Source organism: Gadus morhua, chromosome 13, assembly GCF_902167405.1.
Source record: "Gadus morhua chromosome 13, gadMor3.0, whole genome shotgun sequence".
NCBI lineage: Eukaryota > Metazoa > Chordata > Actinopteri > Gadiformes > Gadidae > Gadus > Gadus morhua.
The window spans coordinates 25,255,127-25,277,977 of record NC_044060.1 but is presented as its reverse complement, the minus strand read 5'-3'; the positions used below and the strand labels follow the sequence as shown (position 1 = coordinate 25,277,977).

Genomic DNA, 22,851 nt, shown 5'->3' with positions numbered 1-22,851 from the left:
TGTTGGTCTCATATTAGTCTCAAAATCCTCCCTGAGCCCATGCGAGCCAACGGTTGAGCAGTCCCATAACATCGTTCAGCGAGGACCAGCGGAGCTCCTGAATGTGAGCTCCCACCACAGACATTGGTAAGATCTGCCCTTTTATTCTTCTATCTATCCTTTTGGATTTCTTGATGGAACATTGGTAAACAACCAAGCTATATTTGCTTTTGAAATGATTATCCAGGACACAATTGAAATGCATTGAATACAGCTGTATTAACTTTATAACAATAGCTTGAACTTTTGCCATTTTCCAAATTTTGCCAAGTTCTACTGTCATTTGAACCTAGGGCCCTGTGGGTCATTCTCATCCTTATTTGTTGTTTGTAATGCTGCCTAGTATCCAGTAGCTTTAATCTCATTTGTTAGGATTTATTCAACCATTTAACATTGGAGGTGCCCAGTGTTCATTTTAATTAATGGAAATTTTTTGATTATCTGATAAAACATGACGGTTGCGTTTTATATCCAAAAAATCCCAGCTATCACTCCAAAAACATAAACAATATAAAACATGAACAGAAAGTTGATGCCTGACCTGCCCAGCCCAGTAAACAGGAATCAGGTTAAACAGACGCACTCTTCTATTTAGGATTGGTCATGCATTGGCTCACACACATACACATCCCTGCTATAAGTGTCACTGTTAATGAAGGCCAATGACGTGAGTGTCATACAGAGATATCTCCTGGATGTCAATTAAAGAGGTTTTGTCTGTGAGGGCGTGTGGTCATTTGAAGGAGCTGTGTATACTACAAACCCATCAAGGCATTTGACTACTCATGTGGAAACCAGCTCCAGTCATGTGCTTCTGTGTTCTCAGATCTGCTCCTAATGCCAACAGAGTTATGGTGGGTCGATATAAGCTCCTGAGAGGCTCACACGCCCCCAGCCCCCCACCCACCCACCACACACCCCCCCCCACCGACCCACCAAGACGGAGAATGTCGGCTATGCAGCTTATTTCACTGATTTGTTGGTTTTTCTTCTCATTTCGTTGAGTGTACTCCATTACGCACACCTCACTACGCTGACTTGGGGCTATTAACCGGTTATTGAGAACCGTTAGGACAAAGATGGTTTTGTGAATGGCAACTGAACGTATCTCAGTACTACTAACTAAATATTGTCTGGAACTTCATTCATCAGGGAAGGTTGCATACTCTGGATGCGAGATGGCCGTCGACGGTGACTATGACTATCTGATCAAACTGCTGGCACTTGGAGACTCGGGGGTGGGGAAGACCAGCTTCCTATACCGATACACTGACCAACATTTCAACCGCAGGTTCACCACCACTGTGGGCATCGACTTCAGGGAGAAGAGAGTGGTGAGTGGTGATCGTACACAGAAGACTCGTAATAACACAATGTATACCACTGTAGTGTTAAGTACTTGATCCTGATGGTCAGCAATGCTCCAAGGGTGTGCATAATCATTTTATCACGGGACACATCTGCTTCTTAACCGTCTGAATCAATGTGTTACAGATTTTTTTTTTTTTTTTCAATTACAACTTTCAACCTTATGTTTCCTTGATAACGGATATTATTATATTATATGTAGCTGAATAAGTCGATTAAAAAATGTAACAGGTAAAAGTCACATCTTATAATTCTTGGTAACTCATTCCATTTCCAATAATGGAAATTGAAATGAGTTTTGCTTGCATAATTCATAACAATGTACATAGCCCTATGTGTAGACATTTGAGGTCTGAAAATATTGACATATTGGGGTGAAGAGATTTAATACCATATTTGCCTCGTGGATGTGGCACGGCACGCCCATCTTATTTTCACGTGGAAGGTATGTCCAGGGCCGTAGCACCAAATCCTGGGCCCCTATACTATGGGGACTGATGGACCCCCTGCGCCAGGTTGTTGAGGGGGGGGGTCCGGGACGATTGTTGACACGGGGGGGGGGGGGGGAAACATAAAAAGGGTAAAATATTTTTTTTTTGTTTTGTTTTTGTTTTGGTCATGGGCCCCCCCTCTGCCTTGGGCCCCCCCACAACTGTCCCCTTTGTCCCCGCAGTCCGACGGCCCTGGGTATGTCTATGTAGTAATGCTGTGTGTGTGTGTATGAGGGGGGGCATTCTCAAGAACTACATGGGGTAAGGAGCTGATGGGAGGTGTGTTGATGTAGTAATGCTGTTGGGGGGGGGGTCTCCAGAACTACATGGGGACAGGGGCTGATGGGACGTCCCAGAAGAACCTGAAGGTCCACCTCCAGCTCTGGGACACAGCTGGACAGGAGAGGTGGGCAGCCTGTTGACACACACTGCTGACGGTCATCCATAGATCAATGGAAAGTGTTCCCCACCCTGTTGTCTCATGTCCCCCCTCTGCCCATCGGCGGGTTGCTGTTTGATAGTTTGGTGTTGATGACCCCTTCATCCACAAAAAAAACACACCTAGCTAATATTAAACAGTTATTATTTTATCATCAGGGGTTTCAAATGGATTATCTTGTTCCTAAACTTAATTGATGAGCAAGTTTGAACACATTCAGCCTATTCAAGAAATATTAAATTGTATAACTTATGCTTGAGTACTTGAACGTAATTTTTGCAAGTGTCCCTAAAGGTGCTTGCACACGGCCGCGCGGCAACCGCCCTTATAACCGCCTCGCTGCCGGAGGGTTCAGCGCGGTGGTGTGAAGGGCCAGGCGTTTTCAAAAGTGGCTGCTGCTGATGCTGCCGCTTGTTTCAACAGGGGGAAAGCTCGCGTTCACGTGGGCGGCAACCGCTTTCTGGTCTACAGCCGCTTTTGTAACCGCCGATGCCTCCCCTCTGCCGCCCTTCCCTCATTGAAATGAATGGAGGCGGCGAGTTGCCGCGCGGCGGTATGAAAGCAGCTTAAGAACCTGCTAAAGTTCCCCGTAGCCTAGGGCACACGTCCCGGGTTGTAATGACTGAGTTACTGGCTGAATTAGATGTTATTACATGATGTTTTGGATTAATTTACAACCTTTTGATCTTGTGTTTAGATTCAGGAGCCTCACCACAGCCTTCTTCAGAGATGCCATGGGCTTCCTGCTGATGTTTGATCTCAGCAGTCAGCAGAGTTTCCTCAACGTCAGGAACTGGATGAGTATGTCTTTTCATATATATATATATATATATATATATATATATATATATATATATATATATATATATATATATATATATATATATATATATATATATATATATATGTGTATGTATGTATGGTAAAAGCTTTTGAAATGAGACCTGCTGTATGATGATGATTCAAATGAATATGGTCCTCCCTGAGAACTTATGAAATGCATTTGGCACTCTTCTCCAGGATTCTTTAACCGCGGGTCATCATGATGGGTTAAATGCATTAAGTTGTAGATACAGTTTAATCAAACCTAATATTTTATATCCTTCCAGGAAGACGGGAGTTTATTTTGGCTTTAAATTGCTATGAATAGCAACCATAGACGATGAATCGATTGATTACAAATACTTTGTGTGACTTCAGGTCAGCTGCAGGTTAACGCCTACTGCGACAGCCCAGACATCGTGTTGGTGGGGACCAAGGCAGACCTCCAAGACACCAGGGATGTCCAGGTGGAGCAGGCCAGAGACCTGGCAGCCCGATACGGGTGAGTGGGGGAGGATCCAAGAAGGTGAAGTCCTGGGTCTGGGTTCCACCTATAGTAGCCATCTTGGTTCTAAACTGTAGCTGGGCGGGGGGGACTGAATGCGGAATAGAGTATTCATTTCCTCCCACCAAGCTAGCCAAGCTTAGCTAGAACCAAGCTGACACCGAGATGGCCGCTAGGTGAATAAAGCCTGTGGAATCCAACACTGTGGAGATGATGGTTCTGTGATTTGTGCAGGGTCATGATTGAAGAGCCTGTATTCAGACTTAGTTAATTAATAATTAATAATTTGACCCTTTTCACAGAGGCTTAATCGATGAGGGTACACTTTAACCCAGCGTTACTCATTGCGTGGCTCGCGAGCCGCATGTGGCTCGCCAAGCCTCTTATTTGCGGTCGCATGGCAGTAAAAATATACAGTGATATGATCATGCTCATATCACTGTATATATTAATACATTCTTGTCGAAGCCACGACAAAGAGAGCACCGTGTCAAGCGTGATTATTTACTTCTCTCCTTTTCAGGGTGTTACACAGGCAGGGTTCCCAATGCCTCAATTATTCCAGAAAATAATACTAGACAGCTCACATAGGACACAGTTGAATTAGCCTCTTAATTTTCCTCTCAAAGTGCACCAGATTGATGAATTTTACATTGAATGGTAAAAAAAAATGTCTTGATATTCTTTGAACACACTCGTTTGATTGATAATATTTCATTCATTAATTTTTTACAAATATTTTAATAAAAAGTAATAACTTATTCTTCAATAGCTTCCATGTTATGGGACCCAGTGTCTCCACATTATTCCAGAAAATAGTACACAGTCACATAAGTCTTCCTCTCAAAGTGCACCAGATTGATGCATTCTAGGTTAAAAGGTACCAAATTTTCTTCCGGGGGAGCATGCCCATGGACCCCCCTTAAGGACTGGGTTCCCTCGACAGTTTCAAAAATTCTGTGGGAAACACTGCTTCAGGGATGTCATATTAATAAGCAGCCGTACTTATGGATGACTGGATTTATAGGTTTTGGTACTTGATACACTGCTTTAACCTGTGCCAGAGGCCTTCCGTCCTACATTTAGTTCACCAGCTGCCAATTTCTGCTCCCTTGTTAGATTTTTCTACCGTAGTGCGACTCGATAGCAGAGTCTATCAAATCATGCTACCCTATCAGAAAAGGATACCTTATGTCACAAGCGTATTTTATCTGTAGACCAAACGCCTCTATCAAATAATGATCCAACTGCAGAATCACGTTATTTTACACCACCACTCTACCATATGTACACTGTAAGAATATGGGGAGCATCTTTTGATTCTGGTTAATAAAGTCGTTATTGAAGATTTCAGGGGTACAGTATGTGGATAGACCAATTGCTTATCAAATAATGCTCCCACTAATCAGGAATCAGGAATACGAATCATACTCACGAATCAGGTGATTTAACACCCCTGTTCACCCCAAGTACACTGTTGATGCTGTTTAATACGTATATATTGAAGATTTCAGCAGTACAGTATGTGCAATGTATGTAATGTAAAAAAAACAACACTTAAAGAAAAAACATAAATAATCAATTAAATTAAATAATAGCTGCAACAAGAAAAGTGCAGCAAAGTATGGTTAAAACTTGTATATATTTGTGAATTGGATTCTGTATGTGTGGGTTTATATATGCAATATATAATAATTATTCAAAAGATCCAATAATAAAAACAAGCAAAGATCTCAAATCTTTATTTTATTTTGAGGCATTTCTTGCAGATGCTGCGCTATTATCATGGCCATATTGGGCACGCTCAAAATTTGCCCACCGACTGCACAATTTGCACTGAACCTACCAGAAAAAAAAATTAAAAGAGCATTACAATTTACAATGAGATACATTGTATGGTAATATACCCACTCATTTTTAAGTCAATTAATAATTCAAACCACATATATGTAATACTTTACAATTTCAAACATGCTCTCATCTGCATTATTTTTCAGCAAAGGAGCACACCACAGTAGTCCTCTGCATTCCCTAGAAACAATGTTTTTCATAAGCTTTTAAACTGTGCCAACTCCAATCAGTCTCTGAAACTATGTAAATAAATCCATCTACATACTGTACCCCTGCAATCTTCAATAAAGACGTTATAAACAAGCATCAAAATATGCTCCCCATATTCTTACAGTGTAAATAGGGTAAGTAGTGGTGTAAAATAACGTGATTCTGCAGTGGGAGCATTATTTGATACAGGCAATTGGTCTATCCACATACTGTACCCCTGTAATCGTCAATAAAGACGTTATAAACAAGCATGTATTTCAGATATTCACTCACCCTTTAACGTGAATTTCGAAGCGTACCTCCTAACTTTTAATTTCTGGGGCTTCTGGGAACATCCAGGAATGTTCCCAGAGACAGGAGGTCAAATGATTATTTTCACCTTTCCTCCATAGAAACAAAAACACAGTATTTAGAATTAATGTAACACAATATCTTGTTTCTCCACTCCAAGTTCCGTAAAGATAACACACATTATTTCATCTTATTTCTACATTCAGCATCAAAGCCAGTTTATACATGCACATTTTTACATTCTTACAGGTCATAAGGCGCAATGTAAATCATATTTGTAAGATAATTGCGCAGTTAAAAACATGTTTTAAAGAGAATACTAAGCCAAAAAGGTAGCAGAAATTAATGGATGCGCAGGCAGGATCCTGAGGTAGCAGAATTTGGTGGATAGCAGAAATTGGTAGAACAACTGACCCTGGTGAGGCCCGAGGGTTTTTCAGATCCTCCTAACCTCCTTCTGGTTTCATAGCATCCCGTACTTTGAGACGAGTGCGGCCACGGGCGTGGCAGTGGACGAGGCGGTGCGTGCGCTGCTGGGCTTGGTGATGAAGAGGATGGAGCAGAGCGCGGAGCCGAGCGGCGCCGCGCCCAACGGCAGCGCCACCGTCAGCCAGGAGGTGACGGACACGCCGGTCAGGGGAGGCTGCGAGTGCTAGGAGTGGAGCTGGACTTGTTTTGTACTCCCAGAACTTTGTTTTAGCCTTGTATTTTACAAACCAAAAACATTTTGAACATGTTGTTACCCATTGGGGGGTAATGGGGTCACCCTCCCTCCCCAAATTATGTTTTGAGATGCGGGTTCAAGTGGAGATAATGGGGGGGTGGTTGGGAACATCGTAGAAAAACTGAGACCATCCAGAGCCCGCGGGGAGGGTCTCCCGAGGTCCAGCAGATCTTTCCTGTTGAGGCCCCGCCCACCTCGCAGACAGTGTAATCCACTACAAGATGACTGGTTGGTTTATGACGTTATTTTAGACCCCAAAGGTTGATAGAACTAGAATTGGTAAGTAAGATCAGCATTGAAAGATGTATACCATCATCCCCTCCCACCTACATATACGTTCAGGTGTGGTTGACCAAGTGAAGAATCAGAATACACACGGTATAACCTTTTAGTTTATACTTTGAATAACATCACAGCATTGCTAATACCCCTGTCAAAGCAGAGAATAATTATTAATTTTGATATATAGTTGATCTGTTAATTAATGAACCACATTTGAAAAATGGTCACCATAGAGAAAAATACTATTTTTATTTGACACATTGTAGCATGACTGGCAGGGATATGCAGGCTCATGTAGATGTGTTATCAGGGAGTATATTCTCAAAGTGACAAAAATAAACACTTCAGTCTTGGTTGTATTTTATAGGTGAACGACCATTATGTTAGTTGCCATGAACAAGATGTTTAGTCCTTTACATAAATCTTGACTTTTATATGACGTGTACATTGGCTACTTTTTTGGGGGGGTTATGGAATACAATTGTTCATGCGTAGATTTTAAAGGGTAATCGGAATGAAACCTGTTTGTAATGAAAAAAGAAAGATGATCTGTTTTCTGAATGAGTACACATAAACCTATACCTTTGATTTATAACTCAAAAATGAACACAGATTATACATGTTTTGTTTCATTATATATATATATATATATATATATATATATATATATATATATATATAATGCAGAGCCAAGATAGATACAAACACACACAAATCTTTCCCAACATTCATCTGCCATTGTGTACTTCCCAAAACCAAAATTGGGAAACAAAATAAAACTGATATTAATTTAAGTGATAAAAAAAAGAATCAATCCAAATGCTCTACAACACTCCACCATCTTAAGTCACCGCCAATGTACGCTCGAACAGAAAAGTGCTCTTTGGTGTACTGACCGAACATTCAGGGTCTCTAATTCACACAACTAGGGTAGTTCAATTAGGATTGAATCCTTAAAGTTTTGGCATCAGATCTGCGTCAAGAGGGTTTTCCTCTGTTAAATAACTTTTACATCTGCCATCATTTCAACCATCTGTTCTGACTGAGACAAAATAACAAGCCAGCCTAAGCGTATGTATAGTTACAACAACACTGCATGGTCACAATAATTTCAGTCCTTTCCATACGCTAATTGCTATATCACGTGTGGCTCACTTGGCGAAAACTCCAGGAATGACTTCACCACACAACTTCGCCCCCAAGCATGTGTTTCAACACAAGAGCACAATTCATGAGTCGATCATGTGGCCAGCTATTACTATGGGTGTGATTGGGAAAACAGAGGGAGGGCCGCTCTCCAACAAGACTACTGGTCTGGTAACTGTGAAATATAGGAAGAGATGTCTTTGAAACATCCTTGATATAAAGACACTGATAACATTAGTGACTTTAGCAATATGCGAATATAAACGTTACAAAGAAGTTGTAATGGGAATAAAGAAACAGCCTTTAACATATGTTAGTGCCACTCACATGCAATGTCATTCAAATGAATCATGCTCTTTCACAAGTGGGTTATAAAAAACAGTGGGTTTCTCTGTTCAAATATCGCAAGTCGAATGATATATAAGTATATTATTTATAGATAGTAAAATAATAGCTTTTGCTTTTGTTAACATAATCTACATAACTATGATTTTGTTTCAACATATATAGTTTCAATTTAAGTAATAAAAGGGATTGACAAGGTTTGATGTATGTGTCATAATTTATAAATATTTTCCTAAAACATTGTAAAGACTTCCTGATTGTGTGTTACAAGGCTTCTTAATCGTCAGCTGTTGCTTAAATTCTCTATAATAATCTCTTGTTGTTCTTCTGTGTCGTCACAAGGTTAGCCTATGGCTTATTCTATGGAATGTTGGTTCTTACTCTGAAACTTTATCGATTCTGTAGAGGAAAACAAACGGTAGCAGGACGTAAAATCAGCTGGAGACAGCGGTCTGATTTGTTGCAGGAGCACAGCACTGTAAACAAACACCATACTCCATATCTGTGACCCCCTACATTTCTTGAATTTTTGTCTTTTCCAGTGGGCCTAAGTTAATAAAAACATTATTTCCCACTGTGAAGACATAGAATAGTAGAATAGAACGGAAGAAAGAAAAGGAAAGGATCACTGATCTAACTCCATCCCTGAGATTAGGCAGTGCTTAGAGGGCAGAGTCGGCGTATTCCTCTGTTAAAGGCCTTCTATAAAGTTTAAAGCACGTTCCAAAATCAATAGCCCGTCCTTTGTTTCAAAGCAGAGGTCAGATGCTCTATAATTAAATAGCATGTGGAATTAATTGGAGCTGGCCTGTGATTGTTGGAACAGTTTTAGCTCCGGCTACGCCGCTATACGCCAGAGGAGTGACGGACTGAGCTGCATGTGGCTAACCTGTGTGGTCTAAAAACAAGCCCCCGAGTAACCTTGACATCTTTGTTTGAGAAGTGTCGATACCGTCACGTGCCGCTAGGGGCGACATACATGTGTTGTCGTGGAGGAGGATAGGAGAGGACTGTCTCAGTTGAAATGTCTCAGTGCCCATCATGCAATGTTTGATATATGCGCCATAGCAAATGTGGGGTGGGGAGGAGATGTATCTGGGTCACAGCCTTTTCGCCCTCCGCTCGGGTTGGAGAGGTGTGGAGGTGTGGGGTGGGAGGGGAAGGTAGGAGACTCTGAAGTTTAGGCACAGTGCGAGAGGCTGAGCTTGGTCACACCCTCCCCATGCATCTTGTACAGCAGTCTGAACTCGCTGGGCAGCTGGTGGGTCTCCTGCCACTTGGTGGTGAACTTTGTGCCCTTCTTGTCATAGTAGTGGTAGGGGAGGTCCTTGCCCGTGTTGGGGTCCCAGCCGAAAGGCCAGAAGCCGTAGAGGTGGATCTCCTCGCACATGGCAGAGGCCAGCGTGTACATGAGGATACCAGTGCTAAGACGCTTCGGGGACAGGTTCTTGGTCTTCCAGTATCTGTGGGAGGGAATGGTTAAGTTAATAAGGGAACTTTGATCTGTAAAGATGCTTGCAAGTCTAGAGTGACCTGCTAAGGACCTTCAGCCATCCTAGTCTATAGTAATTTATTGAATTTATATAGGGCTTCTTTTCTGGAAACTCAAATCGCTTACAGTGAAGGGGAGGGACCTCATTAACCACCACCAGTGTGCAGCACACCCACTCCGGTGATGCACGGCAGCCAAACAGCAGCAGAACGCTCACCACACACCAGCTTGAGGTGGAGAGTGAGGGAATTAATGAATAAGCCAATTATACAGGGGGATGATTAGGGGGCCAGATTGAATAAGCCTGGTTGGCAGTTTTAGCCAGGAAACTGGGGAATCCCTTACTCTTTGCGATAAGTGCCCTGGGATCTTTTATGACCTCAGTGAGTCAGGACCTTGGTTTTACGTCTCCTCCAAAGGAAGGGTCTAAAGTGTTTTAGTCTCTAGAGTGACCACCTCAGGTCCACAGCCCTCCTCTAATCTAAAGTCTAGCTGGTGATATTAAGAAGGCAGTACATGGAGTCTAAGAGCTTGCCCCTCCCTAACCCTCTTACTTGTTGACGTCCTGCATGATGTTGCCGGGCCAGGCCAGCTCTATCTTCAGTTGGCCCTTGTGCTCCACAAAGAAGTCCACCAGGGTGCGGGTCACCGTGGCCGAGGTGTGGAGGAAGAAGGCCGGGATCCACAGGATGGCCCCCTCCAGCTTCTTGACGTTGAGGAAGAAGTTGTTCCTGTCCTGGATGGTGAGCAGGTTGTTGTAGTAGCGCTCCAGGATGCTGGGGTTGAAAGTGGTCATGTTGGTCTTCCTGCCTACGTCCTTGTAATACACCTCTGTGGGCGCAAAGTTACAGCGGAACACAAAGTCGGCCTGATCGATCTCATTGCCGCAGCGGCTGCCAGTGAGAATCCCGCTGTTGCCAACCACGGCGCACACGTTGTAGTGCTTGTTGTAGATGGGAGACATGTCGGGCAGCAGGGACTTGAAGTTGTTGCTGATGGAGAACACATACTTGTTGCTGGAGTAGTCGAAGTGCATCAACTGACCCACGCGGACGCCATTCTTGGTGAGGGAAAAGTTGTTTGCGATGTCGATGAAGTGGAAGATCTCTTTCCTGGAAGACATGTATGAGGTTAAAGCCTTCGTCACACTCACACTCATAGCAGCGCTTTCAGTGAGAATAGACCGACTAGAGATAGATACAGTGGAAGTATTTTACCTTTGTAGATAAAAAGCAGTCCTGTTGAATTTCCACTTAGAGGGTTTTCCTTGCAGCTCTTCGTTAAGTGCGTTCGTCAAGGGGATGAAGGATGGGTCCAGGAAATTCATGGCAAACTGAGACCTGAGGATAGATTCCATTAATGTGTGGATTTCCTTCGAAAGGCCATCTGGGATGGGTTGCGAAGAACCCCATTTCTGTCCCATGGCCTACTTTACTCCTAGCACCATGGAGAGTTCTCCTGTTTGATTCACTTAGTTGACGTTTAGGGCTCTGATGTTTTGAACTGATTTCAGAGTGAGATTTTGTTTTGTTGGACGTAGCCTAACTCGTTTGTGAACGACCCAGAGAAACCCAACGCAAATTGAATGTGAACATGTATGAGGCTTTAATAAAATCCCGGACGATTTTGAAATTCCGCCCGGACACATTTTGTTTTAAAGTGCCTTAAAAAGAGGGCAACTCCGGGCAAAAGAGGACGTCTGGTCACCCTACGTATGGGGACCACATTTGATTCCTACCTGTTCCACTGTTAAATAGCGGCGCAATTTGGTTGGCGCTATCCTGGTAATTTCTCTGCTTGAGAAATACGTGTGGCGTTTGAGCGGGTGCATGGGTTGAAATGCGTGTGTCTCACGCCCAATGCGTGAGACTTTAGAGTAAAGGGTCGACTAGTGGGTCAAGACACCAGACAACCTAACGTGGAGTGAAAAGGTTATGTCCATCAATACAATTGACCGGCTACAATTTCAGTTGCATATTCGGGTATTTTAAAGGAACGCATCGGATAACAGGCCCAAATCCAGCTTTCACTTCTATTCCGACAATCCACATTTTCATTCAAATCGCATTAGATGAAGACGACACTGTACCGAAAAGCCACTCACCTGAACCCCGCGTGGAACATGATCCTCGGACCCCCCATGTCGTACTTGGAGGAGCTGAGGAAGCTGTCTTTGCGCAGCGACACATAACTGATGAGGGAGAGGATGAGCAGAGCGACGCTGAGGATGACCAGACCCAGGGCGTTCGCGATACGCACCATCTTGGTGCCTTCTCATTCCCCTGCCAGGGCCTATGCAGTCATCGGAAGGGGGAGATTTGGTACGGGTTATTTTCCTTACTGTGGTTTCGTAAATAATGTCGCCGAGTGAAGTTAAGTGTTCATATTTTCCTGTGAAATGAACCACGCAAAAATAGCCTATCTGTGCGCTGTGTTTTGAGGATGATGGTCGGTCGCATGTCTTGTAGCGCGGATCAGATTCCCGTTTCCTTCGTTCCGGCCCTTGTGGCTCCACAGCGCACTGCAACGCAGTCTCGGTAGCAGCCCGTCTAATCAAGGAGATGGTTTTCTCCCTCTTTCCCTCATGCACACACAAACACAGAAAAGCCCTTAGTATAAAATAAATATTGTTTTATAATTACATGAATGGTTCGGAGGACCTCCCTCCGTTCATCAGCTTATGAACGGAGCTTATGATGCTCTAGTGAGTGCTTATGAAATTATAAATAATATTGTTTCACAATCTAGCAAGAAATCCCGTGAATCAGGCTGAATCTTTTATCACCATTTTTATTTCAGTTCATTTTTTTAGGACGGGTCACATTATTTTTTTTAATATTAGTCAATATAGTATTCATCACATGTTTTTGTTCTCTTACTTAGATTTTTGTATACTTTTTTTCAGATTTTTTATTTTTTACAATGGGCTATTTTAGACAGTAACGTGTGCATTCACAATTAAATATGCATGTACTGTCCTTACATAAATAGGCAGAACCATCCCATACTACATATCACTCATGTTTAACATTGCAGCTGTAACAGCTGGTCTCTTGGAATATGTCTTGTTAGCATGCAACCTGCCATGAGAGAAAGACTAAAATTAAATAAAACCATCACAGCTACAAATATTGACAAAACGCTGCCAAGACATTCTGTCCATTGAAATTAGAAAAAGCTACAGAATCTAACCACAGTAAACCAGACATACATTGGCACTTGGTTCCACTGGTGCATAAATGTTAGTTAGGACACCAAACAGGTTGGGACTAAAACAAACAACACACACAGCTCCCCTCCAGGGACAGCAGGTCACGGGTTGGCGGGCTACTCTCTGCAGCGGAGGGTGGAGGCTCCTCCACCATTGCTCCCCGGGGAGCCGTAGAGGCTGTCTTCCTTACAGCTCATGTCCTCACACGAGTCCTCGCTGTGGGAGAGGGGAGAAGACGTCATAAAAGGGAGAAAAATAAGAGGGGGCTACATTTAAAGAGTCCATCTCTTATTGTTGTTACTATTAACAGGTACAATTTACAGACAGACAATTTTATCCAGGTGACTTACAGTGGCTTCAGATACAGGTCATGAAGCAGCAGGTCCCAAACCGACTCCTTCATAACCGTATGCTGTTAATTGACTCAATAAACCACCTTGTGGCCCAGTATATTGACAGATGAGATCCTACAGCAGATAGGTTTTCACAGCAATAAGAGTAATAAGAGTATCGTAAACTATGGATGTCCTAGCAGAAGGCAGTGTGCCAACGCCCAGGTCTTCACCTCTCATCCCGGCTGGCCTCGGGGATGGTGGGCAGGCCTGGCAGCGCTTGGCTCGCAGGCTCCGGGCTTTGCGCCTGGACATGATCCAGACCAGCTTCTTGTTTGGTACATTCCCCCCGAGTAGTACTGGACCATGCACTGGGCCACAAGTCCTCTCCACTGGAGATGCTCACCCTCACTTATCTTTGAAGGGATCAACAGAGACATACCAATAAAGCTTTGTAGTAACAGCCATGGTATAGCATGTCCTCCCTCCGCAGAACTACTGCCAGATATGAGACCCGGCGCCACCACGGCCCAGAGATTAGTTCCCCCCCTAAAACTTTTTCTAAGAAGCTTACATGCTAATGCTGGTCAATTTAGGATAACATTTGGGAGCCATGGGGACTTTGCCCAGACATTAACTTAAAACAATGTGCTGGTTATAATGCTTTAGAAAATCACTGATTATATTGACTCATTGTATTGGTTCGTGTTTACCTTTAGGTACTGTTGAAGTAGCTGACAATAATGTGTTATCGAAATTTAACGTAGCCTATTAAGGATACGTTTCAATTAAATGTAGCCTATGTAATCCAAGAGGTAGCTTAAATAAATAACAACAAAAATGTTGAGAACGAACCTATTTGCAATATGTTCAATAAGACGTAATCAGGGACAAAATAACGTTAAATGAAACGTTTCCCGAAAGGGAAATATGCCTTAATGACAATAATGTGCTACACGTTGACATTTAACATATTTGGGATACGTTTCAAACATATTCCTAGAGGTAAATGAATGGCAAAAAATAGGTTGACAACGAACGTATTGGCGATATGTTCAATAACACGTATCCACAGCCAAGATACGTTTTTCAGACAAAATACGTTAAATGAAACGTTCCCTGAAAGGGAGATATGCCTTAATGACAATAATGTGCTATAGGCCTACGTTGACATTTAACCTATCTGGGATACGTTTCAAGCAAACATAATCCTAGAGGTTAATAAATGGCAAAACAATAGGCTGACAACGAACGTATTTGCGATATGTTCAATAAAACGTATTCACGGCCAAGATACATTTTTCAGACAAAATACGTTAAATGAAACGTTCCCTGAAAGGAAGATATGCCTTAATGACAATAATGTGCTATACGTTGACATTTACCCTATCTGGGATACGTTTCAACCAAACATAATCCTAGAGGTTAATAAATGGCAAAAAATAGGCTGAGGACGAACGTATTTGCAATACGTTCAATAAAACGTAATCGCGGACAAAATACGTTTTACGACAAACGTAATTGAGAATGCCGAATGGTTCTCTGGGAACGTAATTTTGACGAGACAGGGTTGCTCCGGGAGAGTTCGCAATAATGGGCTCCTTCGGGGAGAATTCAAGTGGGTCAGGATTACAAAATTGAATTAATGTATCGATTTGATGTTGACCAACAAAAAGATTGATAATTATAATAATAAATACTGTTCATGCAATGGTATAGTTAGGTCTGGGACCTGCGTAGCTAAAAAAAACTGTTTTGGAAATAGTAATGGACGTGTCCGGGACATGTATAGCTATAAATAAGTAAAGATAAAACTGAGTTTTTCTTTACTTCACTTTGCTAAGGCATATGCACGTTTGATGTGGTATGCAAAAGGCAGAGAATAAGGCGTATACACGTTTGATGTGGTATGCAATGTACATAGGAGTGAATCAAAAGTGTGGACTACATCAAATGCGAACAATACGTAGAATAAATGAAGATTAGGTCATCCAATATACATAGTTAGTGTAGGACAATCGGGTAGTATAATGAAGGTAACTGTTAGAACAACATGGTCTCACAGGAATCCGTGAAATGACTACGGTCGGACTCTTAACTCGAAATCCGTGGCTACATCACGGAAACACGCCGATATCCGTGTGTGAGCCACGGAATAACAGTGTCATTTAGTTGCATTGGAGCAAATTCCGTGGCCACATCACGGACAATTGAAGTGATTCCGTCAGACCACCACGGATTTTGAGTTAAGCCCCCGCTGTGGTCAAATGTGGCACACACACAGATTGAAACGGGAGCACACACACAGATTGAAACGGGAATCTGTGTGTGTGCCACAGTTGGTAGGTTAATATTCAAAACACAGCGATACAATTATAAATGCACGAGACTTGCATTTCTTTACCGATCTATTCGTTTCTGATGTCTCTGCTCATGATTTCAATTTATTACACAGGGGAAGAGCATATTTGTGGCTGATCTCAATGCTGTTCCGACTTGGCGATATCCACCAGCATGTGACCCACTTTCAAGTTTACCTGTAAGTCTATTATGCCCTACTGGTTTCAATTTAAATGATAAACTCAGGGAACTTAAAACCACACCCATTTACAATAAATGCATAAATCAGAACAATCGGGAAGAGAAGTTGCAGGACAATAAGTTGTTATTCTAAAAATTCTGTCTATATATTCTTCCTGTATTTTCAGTTTATTTTCAACTTTTTTCCTTATTATTAGGATGATGTTTACTTCAGAGACGCTGTTGTAATTCCTGTTTGGAAACCTGGACATTTCTTGTTATCTGTAAGTAGCGATACTAACTATGACATGTGACTTTCATTACGCAAATTATGAAATTACGAAAATAGACCAAACTACCTCTTGCACACTGAGTGTACTCCAAATTGTACTTATTTAATGCACATTGTGGTATCGTTTAGCACAACTGCTCTACTTTTTTTTTTTCTAAACTTTCATTTAATGTTCTGAAAAATAATCAGTAGGCCTATTCCATATTAGACTGTTCAGTGATTGAGTTGGTATTGTGTTGTGTTGTCTTGTCATCTCACGCAATGTTATGTAATTGTCATTAACTGCAATCATAGGTTTTGAACACAGGCCAGAGAGAGATATTCTTTCTGGATTCCAAATGTGAACATGCACAGTTTGGATTTGGCGATCTAGAAATGAGAGAACTGTTGAGGTCACTAACACAAACTTGCATGATGGTTCTTATTGATGTTCCTGATTGATGCAGTTTCAATGCCTTTCTGTTTGTTCCAAAATGTTTGTTCTCCAGATCATGTTCTGATCTGTATAGCAGCCATTTTATGGTGCTGCTTATATATAACATGAATATTGGATATCAACTTAACCTTAGAATTTAACAAGAAATGTCCACACACTGTGAACTCCTAAACTTACAATAAATTGAAACCACTAAGTGAGTTTACATAATGGTACCATAAAAAGCCTGCTGAAATGGTCTGTGTGACTGCATGAAGATCTTGTTCCTGACTAAATAGATTGCGTCATGTGTGCGGTACATGAAAAACTGCCATATTTTGCATGATTGATATGCTCTAAATGCTGCTGTCTGTTCCATTTTAGAAACCTTTGTCAGTCTCTCAGCCCTGGGCCATGGAAAGAGACGACTGGTTTGGACATCGAGGTAAATATATTGTTGTTTATACTGTGAAACTTGAAGTACAAATACTAACTAATTTCTGACATGATAGGGCTTTCCACGGCAAAAGTATGGCATCGACTGTGGCATCTCCATGTTGATGGTAGGCGTGAATATTAGGCGGATTTATTTACTCTTTGTGCTTAAAAAATATTAACATAAAATTATTGTTTTATTTACAGTATGCCCTTTACAAAGTCATGGATGCACCCTTTGACTTCACTGTTGTAAGTTCCCTTGCTTATTCAAAGCTATCTAAAAAGTTATTTTATATTATGTTGGCTGATATATATTTTTTCTATTTTATTAGACTGATATGCCATCGTTGAGAAAATGGTGGTGTATCATGCTGATTGAAAATCTTGACCTTGGAAGGTAAGGCCAAATTATGTTCACCTTTGTTTGACTAAGAAATGATTACACATGAGTGTCTCTATTGTATTTGTAGTGTATTCATTTCTCTTTCTTCCTTTAATTCTTAATATTTGAGCCATGGCAAACTCTTTGCCCACTGGACTGACGCATCTAAGGCTCTTCTTCGGGGTGAGGTGCCACCAGTTTTTAAACTGAAGAAGAGAAGGCGAGATGACATTCATGAGGTACGTTTTTATTTATATATTTTTAATGCTGTTAATGTTAAGTTGCATTTGTTTGTTCTTTTTTAGTTCATTTACTCCGATAATCTTTTGTAAAGAATGTGCCATCCTCCTAGGTGTGATGGTCTTTCATTATTTTAAGTATTTAAAGAGGACAAAATTATTCTGGTGTTCAACTCACTCAGCGTTCAACAGTTTCAGGTCCTCCTCTCTGTAGACAGACTTACCCCCTCCAGCTTATGTTTCCCACCACAGTGCCGTTGTTGTCTAATTTGATGTGTTATTATCTGGATGGGCTTGTCTGCAGTCCGGGGTGTAGAACCTTACAGTTCCAAGTCTTAGTTTAAGTAACTAACTGGTTGCAAAAATAATATAATTGAATATAAAATGATTCCAACTTGGTGGCATTTCATTTTCCATTAAACAGGGGCCACTTGACAACATTGTGGCTGGAGTTGCCTGGCTGCGTCAGAATGCAGGTTTGCTCAGGGGGAAGGTGGTCGAGCCCGCATTTCCGAATATGGACGCAAAAGAACAGCAGGAGCTCCTGGAAAGGATACGTTCTTCAACTGATGAAGAAGAAAAGCATCCCCTGCTCTTCACATATGATTTTCAGGAAGACATGGAGGTCTTCCTTAACATGGCAGCTGAGGAGGATCTTCGGGTCAACGCCATGTTTCTGTGTGTGTGTGTGTGTGTGTGTGTGTGTGTGTGTGTGTGTGTGTGTGTGTGTGTGTGTGTGTGTGTGTGTGTGTGTGTGTGTTGAGGTTCTGAGTTCAGTTATATGTTGAGTGTTCTTAATAAAGTGTTATAACGTTTACAATGTATTGATTTTTTGTATTACTTTACTTATTCACTTTGGTTACACACAGAGCTAAGTTAAAACACAGACTTGAGTTTGTCGTATTTAAATATGGGAAAATAAGGTGGTCCAGCAGCACAAGGTAAGACAATATTATAGACAATTAGAGCCAGATATTAAATGAATGATGGTTCAGAGTAAGAATTTAGGAATGCAAAAGTGCTAATAACATATGATAAATTATGTTGGAATGCAGTTGAACCTCATGATATTAAGACAACAGAATGTAACATAGCTAGACCTAATATAAATATGTCAGAAAAGGTGAAGCTAAAGGGGAATTGTTCTATCTATTCCTGTCCACTCATACATAGTATTTAAAATAATTATTAGCCTCAATCTCTGATGCCCTTCAGCTTTAAAAACGAGTATCAGTTTGTGTCCTATCAAATATTAAATTGAGATGATTGCAGTATAACACAGAGGGAATTCTGAATAAGGTTTGTGTTTTTACAGAAAGAGAAGAGCCATAAGCTCCAGCTTAAAGTCAACAGCAAGTGTCAGGTCTTCTGTCCAAAACCGGAAGCGTTTATCCGATTTTATAAATTAATTTATTTCGTTCATTTATGTAAACACATTACTTAAAGGCACCCAGTGCAACTTTCGAGGCTTAAAAATAAACATTCAATTTCTAGTCTTTTTTACACGTAGTAAGTTTCAATAACTCCATACCATTACATACCGACATTCAAGCAGCAAAGATGTGATGTCGTTGTGTGGTGAGAACTGATAGAAAATCGATAACAACAACAATGCCGCCATTTTCTTTATTTTTTGTAACCTACAATAAATAAAGCAGGCTTCCAGTCAATGGAAAAATGGCTTCTCCCCACCGGCGATTGTTGTTGTTTACGATTTTCTATCAGAGGGGTGTTCCACGAACGGAGGTTTAACAAACACTGAGTTAACGCTGAACTCTAGGTTGATTGACCCTGTGCCGACCAACCCAGAGTTTTCGATTCCACAGCAGCGGTTATGCATTAGTTCAATCAACTCGGGGTTGGTTAACACAGGGTTGTGCGCGTCCACGCCAAACTTAAAAAGACGTGATGTATGGATCATGGAAACCCTGATCGATATGGCGAAACGGGCCGCTTATTTCAATGAAATGGAACTCCAGGTTCTCCTGGAGAGCTATGACGAGGAGAAGGACATTATCACAAGAAAAGGGAACGCTAAAACCTCTGGAACCCGGAGAACCAAAGCCTGGCAGCGGATCGCTGACCGCGTAAATGCGTTAGTTACACGTCAAAAGCATGATCCTTAATATTTGAGCCATGAATATATAAATATCCCAGTTAAGCATTCTTAAAGATCCTACCACATAACCCCTTTCTTCTAAAACAATATGTACTCCGATTGCTTCCAAGCGGTCAGAGGATCAAGTATAAAAATGAAGTATAAAAAAGATACAAACTCGTAAGCTTTTCCCACCATCGTATTGGTATAAATTTAAATAAGCCATTTTTTTTAAGCCAATCGTGAAAAGGCCGACAGTCTGCAGACTGGATCTGGCCCTCAAATTGTCTTAACCCCGTTGGAGGAGCTGTTAATAAACATAAATTCAGGGCGCCCTGGCATGGAGGGGGTAGGCCTACCTGGAGGTACCTACCACCTCAGAGAGTCATGGGCCATACCCCACACTGGTTGAATGTAGGTTTGTGTATTCTTGTATTTTCGATTTTTTTTGCCTTCGAAGTAACACATGCAAACCGTGTGCTTGCCACAGCGCATACTATTCCAAATGTTTCTTTTTTTGGTAACTGGGTAGACAACCTAAAAGTGACAATTCATCAACTTCACAGATCAAGAAGGACCAGTGCTTGTAATGAAGCCGCCGGCTACGATCGAACATTCTCCAGTGGATGCAAGTCTGTTAGGACTATTTTATACTTTATGTTGTAAATGCCTCTCGGCATAGTACTCAGACAATATTGCTCTTTGTATGATAGGAGGCCGATACAAATCTTGGATGGGTCATCTGAAACGACTGTGATGTGCTCAGCATCTCCAGCATTATAGCCTATAAAACTACCATTTGAAAAAAAAAACGGAGGGCTACGCAAATAGTCTGGCGTGAACTGAGGCCAGGTCCTCGATTGGTAGTGTTGGCTATGTAAGGCTATTTAAATATATTAAAGATTTGCGCGAGAATCTATATCTCTCCACTCCAGCAAAAAGTCATCCAATATGCCAAGATGTCGAGCCGTGGTCTTATCAATCGCTCCCGGTGGATTGCACGTATAATTTGCGCTCTGATATCAGCAGTTCTCTCATCAAAAGGGCATGCCATTGTGAACGCATGAAATCTGCGGTGAACGCCGGTTGAAATACCCAAAACCGGGTTATGTTTCAAACTTAACCTGCGCAAAACCTGGTCCGACCAGGTTTGATTCAGAGCATATGTTGCTATAGCAACTAACATACCGTGATCCTTTTGGAACGGAAAACCTAGGGTTACCGAAAACCCTGGGTTAACTTACCCGGTTATGTGATAAAACCGGCTTTGTGGAACACCCCACAGTTCTCACCACACAGCGACGTCTCATCTTTGCTCCTTGAATGTCGATATGTAATGGTATGGAGTTATTGAAACGTACTACGTGTAAAAAAGACTAGAAATTGAATGTTTATTTTTCATTGAATGTTTACATAAAGTTGCACTGAGGCCTGTTACAGGTAGCTGGTTTTGAGGCAACCCCGAGTTTGTTTGCTCTGAGTTAGTGGAAACTCTGGGTTTTCCGTTTCAGGTAGCAGGTTCAGCGCAACCGAGAGTTAGTTGCTGCGGCAACATACGCCGTGGGTCTAACCTGCTCGGGAGGTGGTTAGACCTACTCTGAGTTTGTTGTCTATAAGGCTGAAGGCAGCTCTCCGACAGAAGGAAGTGTTAGAAATGGCATGTCCTTTTCTACGAGAGCCTGTGGACGTAGAGGCTGCGATCCTCAGAAGGAATCTCCGTGAGGAACGATTATTAAGACCCCGATTGGATATACTTTATTTTCCTGATAATTTTCTTCACGAGCGCTATCGTTTTTCAGCGCAATCTATCATTTATTTAGACCACCTTCTCAGCCCCCATGTTAACTGTCAAACGCACCGGGGGCATGCTTTACGTTTATTTTTTTATTTTTTAGCGCAATTAACGCATGTGCAGAATGATCCGCCCCGTGCATCCCACCCGCTCTGTACTACAGTCACTTCAACGTTGTGGCTTTCCCATGATCAGAATAGCTGACTAACCACGGACCTATAACTGCTGCAAGTCAAGAAACTCATTTTAAGAATGCAAGGCAGAAAAGACCCTGGTACTGCTTTTAACCAGATGCTGTTCTTCTCTACATGCACATAATCGTCTGCATTGTTCACTGAAGTAAAACCCTTTGAGTAAACTGTTCAACAAAATAACTTGTCCCACCACAGCCCGTGTTCTAATAAAGACAATCTACTTATTATGAGGATTTTTTTATTTCCTGAAAGCACAAAAAAAAAGAGTCATTTATATTGGGTATGTTTTTAGAGCAGGGAACAGTATCCCAGTTTGCACCTCACCCACCTATAACTTATGTTCCAAAATTTGGATCTCCAAAGCATCCTTTTGCATCTTTTGAATTGTTACAATTGCATGGAGGTTGGTGAGTGCATCTGGTTCAAGTACGGCGCCATTAGTAACTGGAAGAAGATGATTAGACAGTGCAATTATTACTTGAGCCAGAATATTGCCCCATCTAATTTGCAACGCGCTGGGTTGCGTGTACATATTTAATTATTTTGAATAACCAACCCCTTATACTGTAAAGGCACTTCTATCCTGGGGGGTGGGGGGGATCAGAGGAGCCCCCCCTAGGGATGCCCTCAGCCACAGGACGCATACTCTGTTGGCTGAGGGCCATCTCCTCAGCCTCTGTGAGGGCTGCAGGTGGTGGACCCCCTCCAGTCTGCCGGGTCTCTGCATTTTTTCGATTTGCTAACATGGAGGAAAATGTTACCCTAATATTCAGTAAGCGCTATTTTGAAGACAGATATATATTTATAATGCATTTTGCCTAAGGTGTAGCCTTCTAATATATCTAAATCCTATTAAATATTGGCAGTGTTGGGGTGGCTGGGAAATGTACTACTTACATTTACTGCTTAAATATAGTATACAAATATATAATA

At 41.8% G+C, this 22,851-nt stretch overlaps 2 protein-coding genes and 1 long non-coding RNA gene across 4 annotated transcripts; 2 read left to right on the top strand and 1 right to left on the bottom strand.

Moving 5' to 3' along the window:
* The first annotated feature begins 132 nt into the window (after positions 1–132).
* Positions 133–7,456, top strand: LOC115556784 (ras-related protein Rab-27B). Of its 2 annotated transcripts, XM_030374098.1 has the most exons (6): positions 133–893; positions 1,192–1,373; positions 2,219–2,304; positions 3,035–3,138; positions 3,538–3,661; positions 6,486–7,456. In XM_030374098.1, exons 2-6 carry the CDS (start codon positions 1,218–1,220, stop codon positions 6,670–6,672), a joined length of 657 nt encoding a protein of 218 aa, XP_030229958.1. In that variant the 5' UTR covers positions 133–893; positions 1,192–1,217; the 3' UTR covers positions 6,673–7,456. The 2 variants fall into 2 exon arrangements, with proteins under 2 accessions (XP_030229958.1, XP_030229957.1); XM_030374097.1 differs by lacking the exon at positions 133–893 and having other exon boundaries at positions 925–1,373.
* st8sia3 (ST8 alpha-N-acetyl-neuraminide alpha-2,8-sialyltransferase 3) lies at positions 7,247–12,395 on the bottom strand. Its single transcript, XM_030374096.1, has 4 exons — positions 12,110–12,395; positions 11,223–11,345; positions 10,560–11,117; positions 7,247–9,976 (listed from the first exon to the last, which is right to left on the bottom strand). Exons 1-4 carry the CDS (start codon positions 12,265–12,267, stop codon positions 9,694–9,696), a joined length of 1,122 nt encoding a protein of 373 aa, XP_030229956.1. The 5' UTR covers positions 12,268–12,395; the 3' UTR covers positions 7,247–9,693.
* On the top strand, positions 12,093–18,649 carry LOC115556785 (uncharacterized). Its single transcript, XR_003979125.1, has 9 exons — positions 12,093–12,326; positions 16,004–16,087; positions 16,287–16,352; positions 17,160–17,220; positions 17,288–17,338; positions 17,418–17,462; positions 17,546–17,610; positions 17,726–17,834; positions 18,259–18,649. It is a non-coding gene; the product is annotated as an uncharacterized LOC115556785 (long non-coding RNA).
* The last annotated feature ends 4,202 nt before the right edge of the window (positions 18,650–22,851 follow it).